This window comes from Vigna umbellata, chromosome 4, assembly GCF_029865625.1.
Source record: "Vigna umbellata cultivar VRB3 chromosome 4, Vumbellata_1.0, whole genome shotgun sequence".
In the NCBI taxonomy this organism is placed as follows: domain Eukaryota; kingdom Viridiplantae; phylum Streptophyta; class Magnoliopsida; order Fabales; family Fabaceae; genus Vigna; species Vigna umbellata.
The window spans coordinates 40640804-40662662 of NC_142168.1; the positions used below are offsets into that span (position 1 = coordinate 40640804).

Here is a 21859-nt window from a genome sequence, read left to right on the forward strand (position 1 = left end):
GTGACTTTTTGAAAATAATTTTAATTAAATATTATATTGTAATAAAATAAAATTATTATAAATCAATTATTATTGTGAATAATATTTTTATTATGGGTATTTATAAAATTTTGAACATCCTAAAAAATAAGTAAAATAAGTTATGAAAAAAAATATCTAAATCTTTGCACAGAAACAATAAAAATTAAATTAAATTATAGCAATGAAGAAAAAAATAACTGTATATGTTAATAATTGACTTTCTATCCAAATTCTCCTTTTCTTCTCTTTCAAATTGTTGCAAGTCCCTAGAAGAAAAACAAAAGTATCAAATCATTTATCACATATAATAAATATCCTGAAAAAAAATATTAATTGAAACAACGTTATTTATGAAGATGAAGTGTAGAAAATGAATTTGAGTGAATTTAAAAAAAAAAATTAATCATAAAAATACAACATTAATCTATATAATCACATTTTTATCTTTAATTTTTCTAAATCCACTCATTGTTATTCTTGAAATTGATCCTTTACATCCAAAGACAAGCCATTTTCAAAATAGAATAGATAGACTAACAAGGTAGGCAATTTAATACTTATAATTCAGGGAAGAAAAAGAGCGTCTAGTTGTATATCCTACAATTCAACCCCTTTCCTCGATGTCATAAATCATAATAATTCCTTAACCGCGTCAAGTTCCTTATAATTTCTCTTTCCTTCGTAATAGGACAAGACACGCCACATAAATTCTAATTGCACATACGTCATCCCTTCCTTGCACTTTCCTAATGAGAAACCTACCATTTCCTTTCTTCTCACTCTAATTCTCTAACCTTCCCACCCCAACATACCCTAATTCCTTCACCTTCGATCACACCATTCAACCTTCATAAATCCTCTCGTACCAATCTCATTCAATCATATCCAATCCAATCCAATTCCTCTCTTTTCTATCCTATGCAAAATCATATCCAATAAAACCATTCTCCTTGTCAAACCCCTTCTCCAACAACTCATCCAAAATTCCAAAATACCCAACAACTCCACCCATTTTAGTTGTCACAATAATCACTCTTTGTTTCTCCTTACCAAAATCATATCTTCTCTAGAGCTTGTTCACTTGTAAAAACTCCTTTTTTTTCATTTAAGTGAATTTGTTTTATCTTAAAATCATATTTTTATAATAGATTACAATAATATACTAATATACAATTAATCAATTATAAAAAACACCAAACTTTCAAACAAACGCTTACTTATATCAAATTTAAAAATTCAAGTTAAGCTTCCGAATATTGTCCTTATTATAATTTTGCAAGAAGGTTTCTAATAATTAGTTTTTCTTTAAAACTAAAATATTAACAAAATAATATTATATTGCAAGCATAGATTTAGTCAACAACCTAGAAATGTTGAAAAAACTTAGACGCAAGGTTAGCACAGCCTTCACAAGTGGCCCTAAGAAAGGGTCCAAACCGTATAAAAGCCCACCACCACCATCACCTGCATCTCCATTACCTCTTCCATTACTGTCAACAAGAACAAAAACAATGTCTCATACTAGAAAACATTCTCCTTTTCTGTTTCCGCATGTTGATTCCTCTGTTGTTCCTGATCCCTCCAATTTGTTCTCCCCAAACCTTCTCTCAAATCCACTCCCCACCAACTCTTTCTTCCAAAACTTTACCCAGAAAAATGGTGATCAACCCGAGTATATTCACCCTTACCTCATCAAACCCTCAAACTTTTCTCTCTCGCTTTCATACCCATCTCGCTTCTTTAACCCCTCCTTCACATACCAGGTCTTCAACCCTGATCTCACCATTTCTTCCTCTCAAAAATCCCACCTTTCCCATTTCAACCACACCATCTCTTCCCACAATGATCTCAGTGTCACTTTGGACATCCCTTCTTCCAATTTGAGGTTTTTCCTTGTTAGGGGCAGCCCCTTTTTGACATTCTCTGTGACTCAACCGACCCCTCTTTCCATCACCACTATCCACGCCATTCTCTCCTTTTCCTCCAGTGATTCCCTAACCAAGCACACTTTTCACCTCAACAATGGCCAGACTTGGATTTTGTATGCTTCTTCGCCGATTAGGTTGAGTCATGGGCTTTCTGAGATCACTTCTGATGCGTTTTCTGGCATAATTAGGATTGCCCTGTTGCCTGATTCTGATTGCAAGCATGAGGCTGTGCTTGACAGGTTCAGTTCCTGTTACCCTGTTAGTGGTGAGGCTGTGTTTTCCAGGCCATTTTGTGTGGAGTATAAGTGGGAGAAGAAAGGGTGGGGTGATTTGTTGATGTTGGCTCACCCTCTCCATCTTCAGCTTTTGGCTGATGGTGGTTGTGAAGATGTTAATGTTCTGAGTGATTTTAAGTATGGGAGCATTGATGGGGACCTTGTTGGGATTGTTGGTGATTCATGGAGTTTGAAAACTGATCCTGTTTCTGTGACTTGGCACTCTATCAGGGGTGTGAGAGAAGAATCCCGGGATGAGATTGTTTCGGCGCTTGTGAATGATGTTGAGGGGCTGAATTCATCCGCAATAACAACGAATTCGTCGTATTTTTATGGGAAACTGATTGCAAGGGCTGCAAGGTTGGCCTTGATAGCTGAAGAGATGTGTTTTCTTGATGTGATTCCTAAGGTTAGGAAGTATTTGAAGGAAACCATTGAGCCGTGGCTGGAGGGGACTTTCAGTGGGAATGGATTCCTGTATGATAGGAAATGGGGTGGCATTGTTACCAAACAAGGGTCCACTGATGCTGGTGCTGATTTTGGGTTTGGAATTTACAATGATCACCATTATCATTTGGGATACTTTGTTTATGGAATTGCAGTGCTTGCAAAGATTGATCCAGTGTGGGGTAGGAAGTATAAGCCTCAAGCCTATTCTCTCATGGCAGATTTTATGACATTGAGCAGAAGATCAAACTCGAACTACACAAGACTAAGGTGTTTTGACCTTTATAAATTACATTCATGGGCTGGAGGGTTAACTGAGTTTGCTGATGGAAGGAATCAGGAGAGTACCAGTGAAGCTGTTAATGCATACTATTCGGCTGCATTGATGGGTCTGGCGTATGGTGACACACATCTTGTTGCAACTGGATCAACGCTCACAGCATTGGAGATTCATGCAGCTCAAATGTGGTGGCATGTGAGACAGGGAGATAATCTCTATGGTGAAGATTTTGAGAGGCAAAACAAGGTAGTTGGTGTTTTGTGGGCTAACAAGAGGGACAGTGGACTATGGTTTGCACCTCCTGAGTGGAAAGAATGTCGGCTTGGGATTCAACTGTTGCCGTTGCTGCCCATTTCTGAAGTGTTGTTTTCCAATGTTGATTTTGCGAAGGATCTTGTGGAGTGGACATTGCCAGCCTTGAACAGGGAAGGTGTTGGAGAAGGATGGAAGGGGTTTGTTTATGCACTGCAGGGAATTTATGACTATGAAGGTGCATTGCAGAGGATAAGAAGCTTAAATGGATTTGATGATGGAAACTCATTGACTAATCTCTTGTGGTGGATTCACAGCAGAAGTGATGAAGAGGAATATGGTCATGGAAAACACTGCTGGTTTGGTCATTACTGCCACTAGTATTGTTTATGATTTTCAGGTAATTCAGAGAGAAATTATGATAGTTTCTTACATTGTACATGAATAAATTTCTGTGTATGGTTGATATTTGTTTGTTACAGTTTCTATTTGGTAAAATCTGTGTGTTGTGTGGACTTAGCAATCATTCTCTGCCATCCCTGTCATGAGGACATATGGTTTAAGCTCTTTAGTTTTAGCCTAGCATCTTGCCTTCACTTTTCTATTGTGATGTTTTTTGCATTTCAATTTTGAAAAGTTCAGGCAGCTGTTGAATGCACTCTATAGTCTAAACTCGAATGATGCACAGATACAATCCTATAAGTATCTTATACGTATGTAAGATGCAACACGTAAATGCATATTGCAAATTGTTAAAAACATTGATATTGTGTGAATCTAAATTAAAATCAAATACATTCATTTTTATCAAGATAAAGTTATAAATTATTCTTAAAGTAGGTGTGTGTGTGTGTATATATATATATATATATGTGTGTGTGTGTGTGTTTTTTTTTTCAAAGCAAAACTATTTGTTTGCACATAATTTTTCATTACATCATTCTGATCTCTTAAGTGTTTATATTACACCACAAAATATAAAATAACACTTAAAAATATATTAAGTGTTTTAATTTAAATTGATTTAAATAAATTTTAAGTCTTTAATATATGATTCTTTTTTTATTTTGAATGTATAATATTTTTTAAATTAGTTATCTAATACATTTGAGTTTCAATTTCTTTTATTACTTTTATCAATTCTTCTATTCAGATATTTTTAATTAAATTTTTATTAAGTTAAATTTGTTATATATATATATATATATATATATATAATACACATTATTATATGATGAAAAATATGTAGGTTATTATGATAATAAATAAATAATCAAAAGAGAAGTTTAAAAATATTTTAGAGATTAATTAAAAGATATAAAATAAGATTAAGAACAAATTATAAATGAATATTTTGTTTATAGACTTAGATTAAAATTTTATAATTTATCAAGCACTTAATTTAGAAAAATAATTTGTTGGATATTTTAATAAAAATATGTAATAATTAGGAGCACAAAATTTATTTATGTTATTTAAACTTAAAAAAAAAATGTATGATTGACCTGATTTACATGTACCATATAGTGGGAACTTAACAGAATTTTACAAACAATGCTATGTTTTTTTTCCTTCTTTCTAATGATATCTTTCGGCCCGTGTGCATTCCTTGGACTTTATCACCCTGAATCAATTTGTAAATGGGAATTTGTTTTTGCACCACCAATATTTTTCTTCTACACTTTTATAAATACAATTATTTTTTTTACTTTATTCTTAAAAATTAACTTTCATAGTTCGTAATCCATGAATTATTTTTCGGCATAAAATAATTTTATTATTATTGTGCAATTCATAATTCATTTTTAACTTTTAGATTACACAATTGTTTTTTTACTTCTAAATTATGTTTTTCGACAGTCATTTTTCTTTATAATATATAGTCTCAAATACTTTCTTCCTGAAATACTTTCTTCCTTAATTTCGTTTGTGACAGTAAAGTCGTGTTGACTTTCAACGATTGTACGGTTAACATGAATTTACGGAAACAAAATTTAAACTGATTTCATGTTCATTTGAAATGATTAGTGAGCGATTGAAAGCGACGAAAAGCGAGATAAGTGAATTTTTCAATCTTTGATGATATGCGCAGATTTGAAATAATTCATGATCGAATGTTTAAGTTACCCTCATATTACCTCTGCTTTCATGAATTCAGCCGGTACTCACCTAGTCGCAGTTTATGAATATCTCTAGGGGCAGCATCCTAGGAAGCACATAAAGTAACCACATCTATCAAATTAATTTTTTTATATATAAATGTAAAATCTTTATAAAAACAAACTTTTTGTTAATCAAGTCATACTTTATAAATTAGGGTATTTTTCGCTTAAATACCATTCATTCATATATGGGATGAGGTCAGAGTCATTTTCTATTTTTGTTTTCATTTTATTTCATAGTGACTTAATCATAAGTTTTATAAATAGCTGTAGAAAATTAAAATAATATATATAATAATAATGATAATAATAAACATAATAATAATAATAAGGTTTAATCCTTTCGAATGTCCCTATTTGTGCAAAATCGTCTCAACTAGGTTTTCGTATTCTTTTTTATCTCACTTAGGTCCCTATTTATGTAAAATTGAATCAATTAGAACCTTACCGTTAATTTTAATGAACGACGTTAAAATTGTAGTAAAATAGGATGCTGACTATGCATGTGTAAGACAGGTGGCAGAGTTACGTGGAATTTAATTATTTTAAATTTTAAAAAACTATCATCTTCCTCTTATGAGAAGAACTAAGAATCAGATAGCAAGCCAGAAACCCTCAGTTCGAGAGGCGAATATCAAACTGCAATCATCAACCTGCAATGGAAAAACCAAATCTCAATAACATCCAAAAACGCAATAATCAAAACCCTCAAAATCTCCAACCGAACCCTCGCTGCAAAACGCAGAAGCCCTCACCGTCGATCTACAAGGAAGAAGAATCCCAACCAAATTTCGAATACAGAGGGAACCTAGGATTTCCTAAATCGATTTGAAGTGAAAACCTTAATCTCAGTTCGCAAAAATCAGGTATCGACACAGAAACCTCTACGGAACCCAATCAAAAACAGAAGAAGAGGAGGAGAAGGAAGCTTCCTCCTTGCCACGAATCAGAACGGAGGGAAGAAGAATAACAATTGTCAACGTGCCTCCGACGCCTTTTCGTCGCGCCTCCGACGCCTTTCCGTCGCTCCTCCGCCGCGTCTTCGCGAGATCACCCCCTAAGCACGAGCCAAGGATGGTTTTTCCCAAGGTTGGGTGGTCCGCGAGATTAGAGAGAAGAAGAAGCTTGAAGCTTCTGGTGGCTCACATAAAAGAAAAAGAGGACGAACTGAAAAAAAAAAAGGTTTCTAAAGCTAGCCAAGGTTGGGTTTTCCAGATTCTAAAAATACAAAGTCTGAACCCTTATTTGAGTTCTCTGTGGAAAATTAGAATCAAAAATCCAATTTTAATCTGATGAAGAAATTAATTAGGAATAGAAATTAATTTGGTTTTTGCTGTCATCCAGAACATGACATTCATTATGCAGCATCTTTTGTTATTGGATTCCGCTTATATTGAATGGATATGCGTGTGCTTACAGAAATTAATTTAGTTTTTTCTGGTTTTTAGGAATACATATACTGAAGAAGTTTCAGTCATTCATAAGAGGAAGATGATAGTTTTTAAAAATTTAAAATAATTAAATTCCACGTAACTCTGCCACCAGTCTCACACATGCATAGTCAGCATCCTATTTTACTACAATTTTAACGTCGTTCATTAAAATTAACGGCAAGGTTCTAATTGATTCAATTTTACATAAATAGGGACCTAAGTGAGATAAAAAAGAATACGAGGACCTAGTTGAGACGATTCTGCACAAATAGGGACATTCGAAAGGATTAAACCTAATAATAACTGATAGAGACCTTCACAAATCTCTTCGTCTGTTGTTACCGAACGATGGACAACATCATCTTGCCGAGCGACTATAAAGAGCTGAAGACCACTGAACATCTGCAGATTATCGAATGACTGTGGACAATAGGATCTTGTCACGTGACTGCAGAGAGCTAAAGATCACCGAATGACTACCGACTACCGAACGTCTGCAGACAACTGAACGGCTGAACACTCGGAAGTCGTTCGGTTATAGTGTTTTAGAATAAGTTTTGTTAGTTTTGTTAATTATGTTTTCTTTTTCTCTTTTCCTCTTTGTATAAATACTTTACACTTACTATTCATATTAATTCACTATCTGCTTTCTCTGTGTCAACACTCAATTTCGTCCGGGTGACTAAATAATATATGTTTTGTTTTTACTTTATTTTATTTTATCTTATTTTATTATTTTTTATTTTAATTCTATTTTTATTTTATTTTACTTTTTATTATTTAGAGTTATTTCATTTTTTTCTTTTTTTCTTTTTACGTTAGTTGTTTAGTTTTATTTTTATCTTCTTTTGGTTTAACATAAAAAATTTAAAAAAAAGAAGAAAAACACAATAGTCAAGCCTTTTAGGAATAGCAAACTTGTGTTTTTCCCCATTCTCAGTCTAGACAAGCACGAGTTAAGCTCTCTTTCCTACGACATACCACAACTCACAGCATACTTAATATAGAAGACTGTTTCCCCTACAACAAGGTGCTCACAGTGTATAAACCCAAAAATCCCTACTCAGAGCTACAATCATACATCAAGGGGCAAAGGATCTCTGATTTGCTTTGACCAATTGATCCAATTGAAACATAAAAAGAGAAAAAAGACTAGGAGGAAAGGGAAAATCCTAAGGGATACGTTCTTATCATCTACCAAGCAAAGGGGAATCCCAGAAAATTTTTTTTCACGGAAACAAAAAGAAAAATGGATCCTTCTTCATACACATAACACATATTTCTCACTGACACAGAAAAGGGCCTCCTCATCATTAGTTCATCTGGGATTTACCCTCCCATCTTCTTCAACACACTCAAAACTAGAGGACCCATCATTTCCCATCTTGCATTCACACAACAAGACCCTCACCATCAACCATAATCCACTCTCATTAACACTTTCATTGTCGTAGCTCGCGGACACTTATGAAGCAAGGAAAAGCTAGAACGCGAAAGGTAAGTCTTCACTCTTAAATTGCTCATATGCTATGAATGTTTGGGTCATTGATGGTTGTTGTATGCTTGTATTAGGTTGATATCTGCTTCTATTTGATTTGATAACACTTGGCATGGTTTGCTTGCTCAATTTGGACTAAAGATGTAATTATATCGGGGTATATATTGTCTGTTACTTTTGGTTTGCTTTTGTGCCCTCCCTTGCCACTCATTCATCCCCAACTCTAGCACCATAAACATGGCCTTGCTGTATCCCATCACTTGAAAAACAGAGAATCAATTATCACATTCACACTCATACGCACACAAGCACGTTCCAATGCACACCTTGTACAATGAAGTTGTGAAAATTCATTTTCGATCTCTCCTCTTCGAAGACATAGAGCAGCACGAGCTCTCCGATTTTCCACAATCTTCAATGTTTTTGTTCATCTCCAATCCCCAACAAAATTGAATCCTCAAGCAAGAAACACTACCTCTCCAATCATGACATCATGGTCTAGTGATGATGATCAATGGTACCGGTAAGGAGTCGCATCTAGCGGTGGTGGATCTGTAAGAAGGCAAGCCCAAATCGAAAGAAAGAAAAACAAGGTAGCGTCAGTGATGGCATCCTAGGCTGTTGGTGGCGGAGCCGAGGCGAATGCCGGCGTCAATCGTGTGTATCGACGGTGAGTTTGGGTTGTGAGTGAAGAAGAGAAGGAGAGAGAGGGGAAACCCATGCCTTCGAGCTGTGCCAAATAGGAGGGTGACAAGGGAGAATGTTCTCCCTGAGTTTGTTTCCAGAGTAAAAGGTGGAGCGGCTCGATGCGGAAGAAGGCCTGTCTTCGAGAGAATGAGACTTTGAGTCTCCGATGTGCTTGAGTTGAGTGAGTGAGAAATGAGGGGAGGATGTGAAAACCCCTAAAGGGGATTCTGAGATTGGGGTGGGCAATGCCTCAGCCAGCGCTGGGCCAAACCAATTAAAAAAAAAAACTCTTTTTCTGCACCCCTTGGTTCCCATTTCGCACCCCTTTTCGTTTGGGCTTAAGCCCAATCTGTTCCTAAAGAAAAAAACCTTTCCCTCCTTGCACCCTCTTTGTCGCCTTTTCTCTTTGGGCTTAAGCCCATTCTGTCTAAACAAACATTTTCTTCCTTCCACACCCTGTATCTTTGGTTCACACCTCCTTTGCTTTTGGACTTGAGCCTAGTCTGTTTATAAAAATGGTTTGAAGACTTCCCTTTTCTCATTTAAGCACCTCCACACCCTTTTTATTATTTTATTTTTTTATTTTTCTTTTTTTACTTCTTATTTTGTTTTACTTTTATTTTATCAATTTATTTATTTATTTTTTTATTCCTTATTTCTATTTTTCTTTTTCTAAATATTTATCTACCTTTTGAATATATAAATATTAAAAACAACAAAAATATTTTTTTGTAAAAAAGGGTTAAACACATGTGTGATCGCTCGCATCGTCCTTGTGCTAAAAACCTTTTCTCTTTCTTTTATAAAAAAAAATACCAAAAAATGTTTTAAAGGTTAAGCACATGTGTGATCGCTCGCATCCTCCTTGTGTTAAAAATTTTTTCTCTTTCTTTTACATAAAAAAAATACCAAAAAATGTTTTAAAGGTTAAGCACATGTGTGATCGCTCACATCGTCCTTGTGCTAAAAACCTTTTCTCTTTCTTTTATAAAAAAAATACCAAAGAATGTTTTAAAGGTTAAGCACATGTGTGATCGCTCGCATCGTCCTTGTGCTAAAAAACCTTTTCCCTTTCTTATATAAAAATACCAAAAATATAAAATCTTCAAAAACTAAAAATATCCACATTTTCAAACAACATACAATCTCTCAGCCAGAACTACGTGGTCCTTGATTCTCCATCAAAAGTGGAGATAGGTAGGAACAAAGCTAGTCTTTGTCAGGTTCACTTCCCAAAAATCCAAAATCATTTCAAAACAAATTTTCAAATAATTTGCAAGCAAACTTCTCAAACAATTTCAAAAGAACTATATAACCCTGATTTCTCATTCTGAATGAGAATACGTAGGAGCGAGGTCAATCCTTGTCGGGCTAAAAAAACTAAAAAATATATTTTGTTTCTTTAGAGTTTTATTTTTGGGGATAATTAAATATTTTGAAAACCACATCACATTCGCGTATTTAGTTAAACGTACTGCCTTCGGGAAGACATGGTAGGGTGCTGATATCTTCCCTACGCGTAATCGACTCCCGAACCCAGAATCTGGTTTTCACAGACCATGCCTTATCTTTTTATGATTTTCAAGTAGTTTTCCAAAATAATTTATGGTGACGACTCCAAAATCTCTTTTTCAAATCGTTTCTTTTTTGGATCGTCGTCCCGTCACGATTCCGGTTGTGACACTCTGGAGTTCTTGTTTTCTCTCTTTTATCAAACACTTACATGGTATCAGAAGAAAGAAAATAATTAGGGTTATTCTTTTGCCCCTTTCTTCATCTCCTGTTCTCTTCTCATAGCTTTCTCAAATTCTACCACCGATAATCTTTCTAGTCCTGCCCACCCTCTGTTTCTTCATCCTTGTGAGAACCCAACTCTCGTTCTTGTCAATCCTCCTCTCTCTAACACCAATTATCAACAATGGCGGCACGATATGCTTGTCGCTCTTGAAACCAAGAATAAAGACAAATTCATTCTTGGTAGTATTTCTTGCCCTCCTCCTGATGATGTTCTTCACGAAGCCTGGAAAAGATGCAACAAGATGGTGATCTCATGGCTGACACGCTCCATGACTCTACCCATCAAACAATCTGTTATGTGGATGGATTCTATGTACGAGATTTGGACCGATCTCCTTCAACGTTTTTCTCATGGCGATAAGTTTCGCATCGCTGCTCTCCAAGAAGCACTTCAATCTTGCAAACAAGGTGATTCAACTGTCTCTCAGTATTATACTCGTCTTCAAATAATTTGGAAAGAACTTTCTCTGTATAAGACCATTCTTGTCTGCACCTGTAATTCTCCTTGTAATTGTGACTTATTGACCAAGATTCAACAAGAGCGCAACGATTATTTTGTCATCAAGTTTCTCCTTCGATTAAACGATGAATTTTCTCTAGTCCGTTCTCAAATCATGCTAATGGAACTCATGCCGACTCTCCCTAAAACCTTTTCTTTGGTCCTTCAACAAGAACGAGAATTTCACAATTCCTCCGCACAAATTCCACAAGATTCAATGGCTAATTTCAATTTCCAAGACCCTCAGACCAAGACTTCTAATACCTCTCATGGTGCGTTTTTTGGTCGTGGATGAGGACGTACTACTAAATTTGGTGGTCCTATCAAATACTGCGATCATTGCAAAAGAATCAATCACACCTCTGACAATTGCTGGATCAAATATGACCTTCCTCAAGGTTATAAACCCACCATCAAACCCAATTCTACTATCTCCAATCCCACTACCAACTTGACTGATGGCGTTTCACACACCTCCAATGACTTCTCCACTGATAAAACCCAAGTTCAATGCACTCCTACTCCTAGGGAGGCCAGCGTTAATCAATGCACTCCACAGTCATCAGGTTCTTTTTCTACACTCAATTTTTCTTCTTGGATTATAGATAGTGGAGCTATTGATCATATATGTTCTTCAAAATTTCTTTTTAATTATTTACCGCTTTATATGCTTACCAAATCATAATTTTGTTACTGCTAAATTCTCAGAGACAATTATTTTAAGCAATTTGGTTTTGCACAATACTCTATTTGTTCCCAATTTCTCTGTTCATCTTATTTCTATTTCTAAACTGTTACATTCCAATAATTCTTTCATTGTCTTTCATCAAAATAGTTGTCTCATTGTGCAAATGGATACTTACCAAATGATTGGAGTAGCTAAGAAATATAAAGGCCTTTTTTTATCTTCTTAGTAATAATACCATAAATACTTCAAAATTAAACGTCTTTCATTCTGCTTTTCATAATAGCTCTAGTGATTCTTGTAATCTGTGGAACATGAAACTTGGACATCCTTCAAATAAAATTTTCCAAACATTAGCTTCTCAATATCCTGATATTTCTTTTCAATATATTGATGCTTGTGCTTTTGTAAAACAAAAACGTCTTTAGTTTTCTGTTAGCAAAACTAAATCTCCTTGTTTCTTTCATCTCATTCATGTTGATATTTGGGGCCCCCTTTCTATTACTTCCACTGATGGATATAAATATTTTTTGACCATTGTAGATGACTATAGTCGTTTCACATGACTTCTTCTTTTGAAACACAAATCTGATGTTAAATCCTTACTTCAAAACTTCATTCTTTTAACTGAAAACCAATTTTCTTGTAAACTTAAAATTATAAGATCTGACAATGGAAAATAATTTCTTCTTAATGATTTTTATTCCACTAAAGGCATTTTTCATGAAACTACTTGTGTTGCTACTCCCCAACAAAATGGTATTGTTGAAAGGAAGCATCAACACATTCTCAATGTTTGTCGATCTCTTCTCTTTCAATCTAAAGTTCCTAACATTTTTTGGTCTTATGCTATAAAGCTTGCCATTCGTATTATTAATAGACTGCCAACACCTTTTCTTCAAAATAAATCTCCTTATGAACTAGTTTATTCCTTCAAACTTGATTTTTCAAATCTGAAAGTTTTTGGATACTTATCATACTCCAGCTCTATTACTGCAGGACGCACAAAACTTGATTCCAGAAGCCACAAATGCATTTTTCTTGGATACAAATCTGGAATCAAAGGGTTTGTGTTGTATGATCTGCATTCACATTCTACTATTATTTCACGAAATGTCATTTTTCATGAACATATTTTTCCCTATCAAAATTCTTTCACTTCACCTTCCTCTCCTACACTTGATGATATTTATGATGTTATTCTTTTTGATTTTCCAAATCTGACACTTGTTTCCACTATCCCAAATTATCCACCTAGTAACACTTCTCATCATACTTCTGATAGTATCATTATTCCTACTGTTGAACAAAGAGTTTCTCTTAGAAACAAAACTAAACCTAAATATTTAGATCATTACTACTGTGGTACTACTTCTAGCATTACCTCATCCCATACTACCCCGTATCCCATGCATTTGTTCCTTTCTTATGCTAATTGTTCCTCTAACCACGCTTCTTTCATATTTCTGCACAAATTGAACCTTTTTCTTTTAAAGAGGCTAGCAAGTTTGAATGTTGGCAGCAGGCTATGAATTCTGAACTTGTTGCTCTTGAAAGAAACCAAACATGGACTTTGGTGAATCTCCCTGCTGATAAGAAACCCATCAGTTGTCGTTGGGTATATCGTATCAAGCATAAAGCGGATGGCTCTATTGACAGATATAAAGCTCGTTTAGTGGCAAGATGTTTCACTCAAACTGAAGGATTGGATTACTATGAAACATTTTCCTCTGTTGTTAAAATCACCACGGTTCGCCTTCTTCTTGTTCTTGCTGTCGTCAACAAATGGTTTCTTCATCAATTGGATGTTGACATTGCTTTTCTTCATGGTGATTTAATTGAAGAAATATACATGAAGCCTCTTCCTGGTCTTTGTTCGTCTACTCCTAATCTCGTTTACTCCTAATCTCGTTTGCAAGCTTTAAAAGTCTCTTTATGGTTTAAAACAAGCCAGCAGAAATTGGAATCACAAACTCACATCAGAATTACTTTCTATCGGGTATACACAAAGCTCTGCCGACCACTCTTTATTTATCAAACATTCTCCCTCTACTATCATCATTATTCTGGTCTATGTTGATGATATCCTTCTTTCTAGAAATAACTTGTCTGAAATCACTACTGTCAAAGATCATCTCCACAACAAGTTTCACATTAAAAATCTTAGAGATCTCAAATATTTTCTAGGATTTGAAATTGCTAGATCTAAAGCTAGAATATGTATCAATCAAAGAAAATAATGACTTGAATTGATTTCTGAAGCTGGTATGTTAGGATGTAAACCTGCTCCCACACCTGTTGATCCTTCTATCAAACTTCATGCTGATGAAGGCATCCTTCTCACAGATCCTTCTTCTTACCGGCGTCTTATTGGACGACTACTCTATCTCATTAATACACGACCCGACATTGCTTTTGCCGTCCAACAACTTAGCCAGTTTGTTTCTACTCCTCGTCAACCTTATATGTAACAAGCCATGAGGATCATTAGATACTTAAAGAATGCTCGTGCTTCTGGTCTGTTATATGCTGCTAATAATTCCTTCCGCATTCATGCATACTCTAATTCTGATTGGGCTACTTGTGCTACCACTAGAAGATCCATCTCTGGTTTTTGCGTCTTTCTTGGAACTGCTCTTATCTCTTGGAAATCAAAGAAACAAACCACTGTTTCCAAATCTTCTTCTAAAGTCGAATACAGGTCTTTAGCTTGTCTAACTTGTCTAACTACAATGACTGCAATATCTTTTAAAAGATCTGCATATACCGTGCTCGACTCCTTACTTAGTCTATTGTGACAACAATTCTGCTATCCACATTGCCAAGAATCCCACCTTTCATGAGAGAACCAAGCATATAGATATAAACTGCCACGTTACTAGACAAAAGCTTATGGTCTCATCAAGCTTCTTCATGTTTCTTCTACCAATCAAGTTGCAGATGTTTTCACCAAATCTCTTTATCCTTCTCCTTTTAATACTATTACTTCCAAGCTAAACATGCATAATATCCATGTTCATGACATCTTGAGGGAGGGTGATAGAGACCTTCACAAATATCTTCTTCTATTGTTACCGAACGGTGGACAACAACATCTTGCTGAGCGACTACAAAGAGATAAGGACCACCGAACATCTGCATATTACTGAACAGTTGTGGACAACAGGATCTTGCCGAGCGGCTGCAAAGAGCTAAAGACCACCGAATGACTGCCGACTACCGAACGTCTGCAGACTACCGAACGACTAAACACTCGAAAACCGTTCGGTTACAGTGTTTTAGAATAAGTTTTGTTAATTCTGATTTCTTTTTCTCTCTTCCTCTTTGTATAAATACTTTACTTTCGTTGTACTTTACACTCACTACTGATATTCATTCACTTTCTGCTTTCTCTGAAGTTCTTGTTTTCTCTCTTTTCTAAAACACTTACAATAACAATAATAAAAATAATGCAATTTTTTTCATGTTAAAAATTAATTTTTATTTTTTTCTCTTTTTATAATAATTTTTACAATTATATATAATATTAATAATTACACTTTTATATTACTTTTACTACCAAGGGTATTTTAGTAATATTTAATTTTTACCCATTAAACAATTTTTTATCTATGACATCGATTAAATCCTACATTAATTTTCATAAATTTTACTTTTAAACTCACTTTAACTCACCTAGATTTGATTCACCCTCAAATCTCTTCAAATTCATTTATTCACTTTTTGTTAAATCAATCTACACAATTTAAGAATAGTCATGACAACAATAAGGAGGTGAGGGAGTGACGACTACAAGATTTTCTTTTTTTTTTGTCTTTTATGGTTTTTCTTCTATCTACGCAACTTATTGGAAAAATCTAAATTGTTTATGCTTTAAATTTTTAGATGGTAAAATTTGGAAACGTACGGTCTAAAATACTTTTTTGAATCAGAATACAGAAAGACATTTTGGAATTTCAAATTAAGTAATTTGGAATATATTTTTACATGTAGAAATAAACTTTGAATTTTGTTCTGCAACAAATTATAATGCATTTCCAGTAATTTGGGAATATATTCAAATTGTATAATTAAAAATATATTTTCAAATTATATAATAAATAATTATATTTTGGATTGTACAAATTAAAATGTATTTTTAGATTATATAATTTAACAATATATAATTTAAAATATATATTTAAAGAATTTTTTTAAATTATATAATTTAAAATATATATTTAAAGAATTTATTTTTAAATTATATAATTTAAAAATATATTTAAACTGTAAAATCTAAAATATATTTTAGAGTAACTAATTTGAAATATATTTTTATATCTAAAAATAAATTCTGGAAACACATATCCATATTCAGTAATTTGGGAATGTATTCAAATTATAATATAAGACAACATTTTCAAATTACATAATATATAGCTATATTATTGTAATGTTTTTTTAGATTATGTAATTTAAAAATATATTTGGAGGGTACAATTTAAAATATATTTTTAAAGTAAAAATATACTTTTAAAATATATAATTAATTTGAAAATATATATGGATTGGACAATCTAAAATATATTTTTAGATTATCTAATCTAAAAATATATTATGTATTATTATTTTAAATTGACAAATTCAAGAAACATTTTTATATCCAAAAACATATTTTAGATTATTGATGTATGAATTGTATAATTTATAATATATTTTCGAATTGCACAATTTAAAGTATATTTAAATTTTAAATTATATAATTCAAAATAAATTTTTAAATTATATAAAATGGAATATAGATTTCAACCTTTACAATCTGAAATGAATGTTAACCACAGACAATTAGAAACTATAGAAGTGAAAAAAATATGGTGTGAAGAAAGAAGTTGCCTTGCATGTATCTAAGACTTGCTGGGTGCTTAGTTTTTCTATTTTTATTAGACGATGTGATTTAATTGTATAAAGCAAAGCATAAACTTTATCAATTATAGTATAATTGTTTTGATAGTAGAAAGTCTTTGAACTTCCCTAACCACAGCTGTTTCTACCATCTTGAGAGACAATTATAGAGGTGGGATGAGTTGATATTAGAAAAATCAAAATAATTACCTTTCAAACAATATCAGCACTAATTTAATAAAATAAATTACATCATATTACTTTTAATAAAATTAAAATTAAAAACATAAAAATATTTACATTAAATAAACTCTTAAATATTAAAAAAAAATACTACCTAGAAAAAAAAAATTTAATGTAGCTTATCAAATGCCAAAACAACCTCATTATGCCATCTCTTCCTTGCACATTAAATCACCAGAAACCTTAAACTATCTTTCAATGATCCCTACCCCATTTTCTGCACTCAAGCAAAATAATGGAATCATTTCTTCCTTTTTGACACTTTCTGTTTCTATGCACACTCATAAGAACATTCTTATATTCTCTTTAAACAATCCCTTTCTTCATAAATTTTCAAATTCCTTGCTTTTCCTTTCAGCTTCATTTTTCTCTTGTATATAAATCACAGTAACCAACCCTTTCTATTTCTATTTCCAACTAACTTAACCTCCACTACATCCACTTCCAAAAATCTAACTCCAAACTCACCATGTTTAAGAAACTTGGAAGAAAAATCGAAAGAGAAATTACAAAACCCTTCAAAAGTAAACCCCGACCAAGACCGCCATCATCTCAACCTCCTCCACTTCCTTCATCTACACCTCCACCGCCCCCTCCACCGCCACCTCCGTCGCCTCCTCCGCCGCCATCTCCGCCGCCACCTCCTAAGCAACCAAATGCTCCATTTCTCTTCCCTCAAGCTCTCTCCACAATTCTCCCTGACCCTGCAACTTTCTTTGCTCCAAACCTTCTTTCTTCTCCACTCCCTACAAACTCTTTCTTCCAAAACTATGTTCTTCAAAACGGAGACACACCTGAATACATTCATCCTTACCTCATCAAATCCTCAAACTCCTCCCTCTCTCTCTCCTACCCTTCTCTCAGCTTCAACCCTTCTTTCATAGCACAGGTTTTCAACCCTGACATCACCATCTCTTCCACTGAAAGCAAAACCACTCCAGGCTCGCACTCAAGGCATGTGATCTCTTCCTTCAGTGATATGAGTGTCACTTTGGACATTCCCTCTTCAAACCTCAGGTTCTTTCTTGTCAGGGGAAGCCCTTTTGTGACAGCATCAGTGACATGTCCCACACCGCTTTCCATCACCACCATGCATGCCATTCTTTCCCTCTCATCCAATAACTCCCTCACCAAACACACCTTGCAGCTCAACAATGGCCAAACATGGCTCATTCACACTTCCTCGCCGATCAGTTTAAACCATACCCTTTCTCAGATTACTTCCGGCGAGTTTTCTGGAATAATTAGGATAGTAGTCTTGCCTGATTCTGACCCTAAGTACGAGGTAATCCTTAATAGATTCAGCTCTTGTTATCCTGTCTCTGGGGATGCAGCATTCACAAATCCGTTCTGTGTAAAGTATACATGGGAAAAGAAAGGGTGGGGGGAGTTGTTAATGCTAGCTCACCCTCTTCATCTTCAGCTTTTGAATGATGGTGAATGTGGTGTTACAGTTCTGCATGATTTGAAATTTAGAAGTATTGATGGAGAGCTTGTTGGTGTTGTTGGAGACTCCTGGTTGTTGAAAACCGATCCGGTTTCAGTTACTTGGCATTCCACTAGAGGTATAAAAGAGGAATTCCATGAAGAGATTTTTTCAGTGCTTTCTGAAGAAGTGGAAGCTTTGAATCCCTTGGGAATAACAACAACATCATGCTACTTTTATGGGAAGATTATAGCAAGGGCAGCAAGGTTGGCATTGATAGCTGAAGAAGTGGCCTTTTTCGATGCGATACCTACGATTGGGAATTTCTTGAAGGAGATCATTGAGCCATGGTTAGATGGAACTTTCAGCGGAAACGGTTTTATCTATGATGGGAAATGGGGAGGGATTGTTACTAAACAAGGGTCTAAAGATTCAGGAGCAGATTTCGGGTTTGGTGTTTATAATGATCATCATTACAATTTGGGGTACTTTCTTTATGGAATTGCGGTGCTTGCAAAGGTTGATCCAGCTTGGGGAAGGAAGTACAAGCCTCAAGCCTATTCACTTGTGGCAGATTTCATGAACTTGGGAAGAAGACCAGACTCTAATTACACGCGTTTGAGGTGCTTTGATCTGTATAAACTGCACTCTTGGGCAGGAGGGTTAACTGAATTTGCAGATGGAAGAAATCAGGAGAGTACTAGTGAAGCTGTGAATGCATATTATTCTGCAGCACTGATGGGTCTAGCATATGGTGACACTGAACTTATAGCCACCGGATCAACACTTGCAGCATTGGAAATTCATGCAGCTCAAATGTGGTGGCATTTGGGAGAGGGACATAAACTGTATGAGGAAGATTTTACCAAAGAAAACAAGGTGGTAAGTGTTGTGTGGGCTAACAAGAGAGATAGTGGACTATGGTTTGCTCCTGCTCAATGGAGAGAGTGCAGGCTTGGTATTCATGTTTTACCACTCTCTCCTATTACCGAGGCCTTGTTCTCAGATGTTGGTTATGTGAAGGAACTTGTGGAGTGGACAGTGCCCAATTTGAACAGAAAATGTGTTGGAGAAGGGTGGAAGGGGTTTATCTATGCCTTGGAAGGAACTTATGATAAAGAAAGTGCACTACAGAAAGTAAGAGGCTTGAAAGTGTTTGATGATGGAAACTCAATGTCTAATCTGTTGTGGTGGATTCAAAGCAGGGGTGAGGTGGAGGAGGAATTTGGTCAAGGAAAACAATGCTGGTTTGGCCATTACTGCCACTGAACATTCTCAACTGTAATCCATCACCAAGTGTTAAGAAGGTCAAAATTTTACTGGCTAATTCTAAAATCTTTCAGAGGCATCAATATTTTAGTGTGCAACAATGTAGCATATATGTTGGTACCAGCGACTCGCGTAGGGGAGTATAAAATGCGATCAAAGAGCGTTAAGCCAAAATAGTTCGTTTAAAAAAAATCTTAGATTTTCTTACTTCCTCATTGGTAACATATTAAAGAGTGTGAAAGTTCATAATTAGTATGATTGTAAAGATAGAGTTAAATGAGATATTTTGTGTGTTAAGTATGCAACACATTAAACAATGTTGGTAAATTTTGTGGGGTAGTTATCATCTGAAAATATTTGACATTATACTTTTAGGAATCGACTTTAGTTGTATTTGTATATATAAATTTCTTTTGATGTTACACTCCTCTGTTCAGATTCAACTGATATAATTTTTGGTCGGTCTGGGGTTGGTGCTCTATTACACCTGATACAGAATAAAAAGCTTTCTACGTATGCATATACCTTGTATGAATAACTATATAATATATATTTTTAATATATATATATATATATATATATATAATATTGTTACATAATTATCTAGAAGATGAGGTTGATAAATATATAATTATATCGAGAATTCTTCAAACCACATATGTCATATCTGGGTTTGAGTTCTATACCTCATGTATGATTATACCTACTTTAAATATTTCCTTATAATTATATAGGAAATTGTAGTTCAAACTTTTAATATAATGCTAGATAAACATGTTATAAATAAATATAACAAGTGATATATTGATTTAAAAATTGTCATTTGTGGACTTAAATGCATCAATTATTAAAATAGAAGGTGGAGTTTAAAAGAGGAGTGAATTGAAGTATCCTAGTTTTTATTTTTTATTTTTTAATTTAGAATCTTGAAGTGAAAACACTTATTAATCTGAAATTTTTTTAGAATTTGTAGTTTTTATTTCACGACCAAGAAAATGCATTATAAGATAAATATAAAGAGAAAAAGAATGAAGAATAATTATAAATAAAATTTATATTAGTTCACTCTTTCAAATTAAAAGAGGAGTAAAAGACTTTTAATATTAAATAATTATTTTAAATTAGAAAGAGTATATAGTTTTTGTTTGTAGAATCAATATCAAATAATCATTTTATTTTTTATTTTTTATTTGTGATTTAGTATTTTTTTTTAACCGAAGCAAATTGTTGATCTTTTTGTTTTGGTTTATAATCTATGTATAATACTATGTTTCTTTTTATTTCGTCTTAATATGTTTCACTTATAGAACTGATATTTAATGTATAACAGTTGTCGTATCCTTTCTTTGAACTAGTGAAATAAAGTTGAACCAAAATAAGAAGACTTAAAACAAGAATTCAATTGGTGGAAACAACAAAAACATGTAAAAGAAGTAATGAACAACTCGAACAAATGAAAACCTAAGAGGATGACTTATCTCTTTAAAAAAATCATGAAGAACCATGGCTTTAGATACCACATGATGACCTTCCTCCTAGCTCCTTGAAGACTTGAGTGCAAGATGGAGTCTACATGGATGATTAAGGTCATAAAAGCTTTGAATGGTGAAGGAGAAATGTTTAGGTTCACTGATGTGGTAGAGAATCCCAGAGAGAGGTGAGACCAACTCCCATAAAAGAAAACTAGAGTAGTATAGAGAAAACACTATTCTAAGGTAATCTTAAGTAAGTGTTTGAAGAGGCAATTTGGTAGCATTTCATTACTCAAATTCAAGTTGAACAATACAATGGTAGATACCTTTATTTATAGGTCAAGCTAACCCTAGAGTGGTCTCCAAAAGAGAGCCAAATTTGAATTCAAACTCTAGAATTTTGGAGGCACAAGAGGCATGCTTCTAGTGTGACCTGCCACCTAAGAAAGTCACACTTTCTACACCATGTAGTGCACAAGGAGGAGACTTGCGAGGCAAGTGTACGCTTCTATAGGTTAAGAAACCATAACTTTTGGCGCCTCTAGACCTAAACAAGGCCCATCTCCTTCTAGACCCAAGTCCAAACCATGGTCCAAACACAAGA

General features: G+C 34.2%; 2 protein-coding genes across 2 annotated transcripts; both read left to right on the forward strand.

The window, feature by feature from the left end:
* Positions 1 to 1376: 1376 nt before the first annotated feature.
* On the forward strand, positions 1377 to 3861 carry LOC148200192 (glucan endo-1,3-beta-D-glucosidase-like). The gene has a single exon (XM_088114429.1). It carries the CDS (start codon positions 1392 to 1394, stop codon positions 3582 to 3584), a length of 2193 nt encoding a protein of 730 aa, XP_087970555.1. The 5' UTR covers positions 1377 to 1391; the 3' UTR covers positions 3585 to 3861.
* A 13205-nt stretch (positions 3862 to 17066) lies between these two features.
* Positions 17067 to 20115, forward strand: LOC148200193 (glucan endo-1,3-beta-D-glucosidase-like). Its single transcript, XM_088113773.1, has one exon. The coding sequence runs from the start codon at positions 17558 to 17560 to the stop codon at positions 19781 to 19783; it is 2226 nt and encodes a 741-aa protein (XP_087969899.1). The 5' UTR covers positions 17067 to 17557; the 3' UTR covers positions 19784 to 20115.
* The last annotated feature ends 1744 nt before the right edge of the window (positions 20116 to 21859 follow it).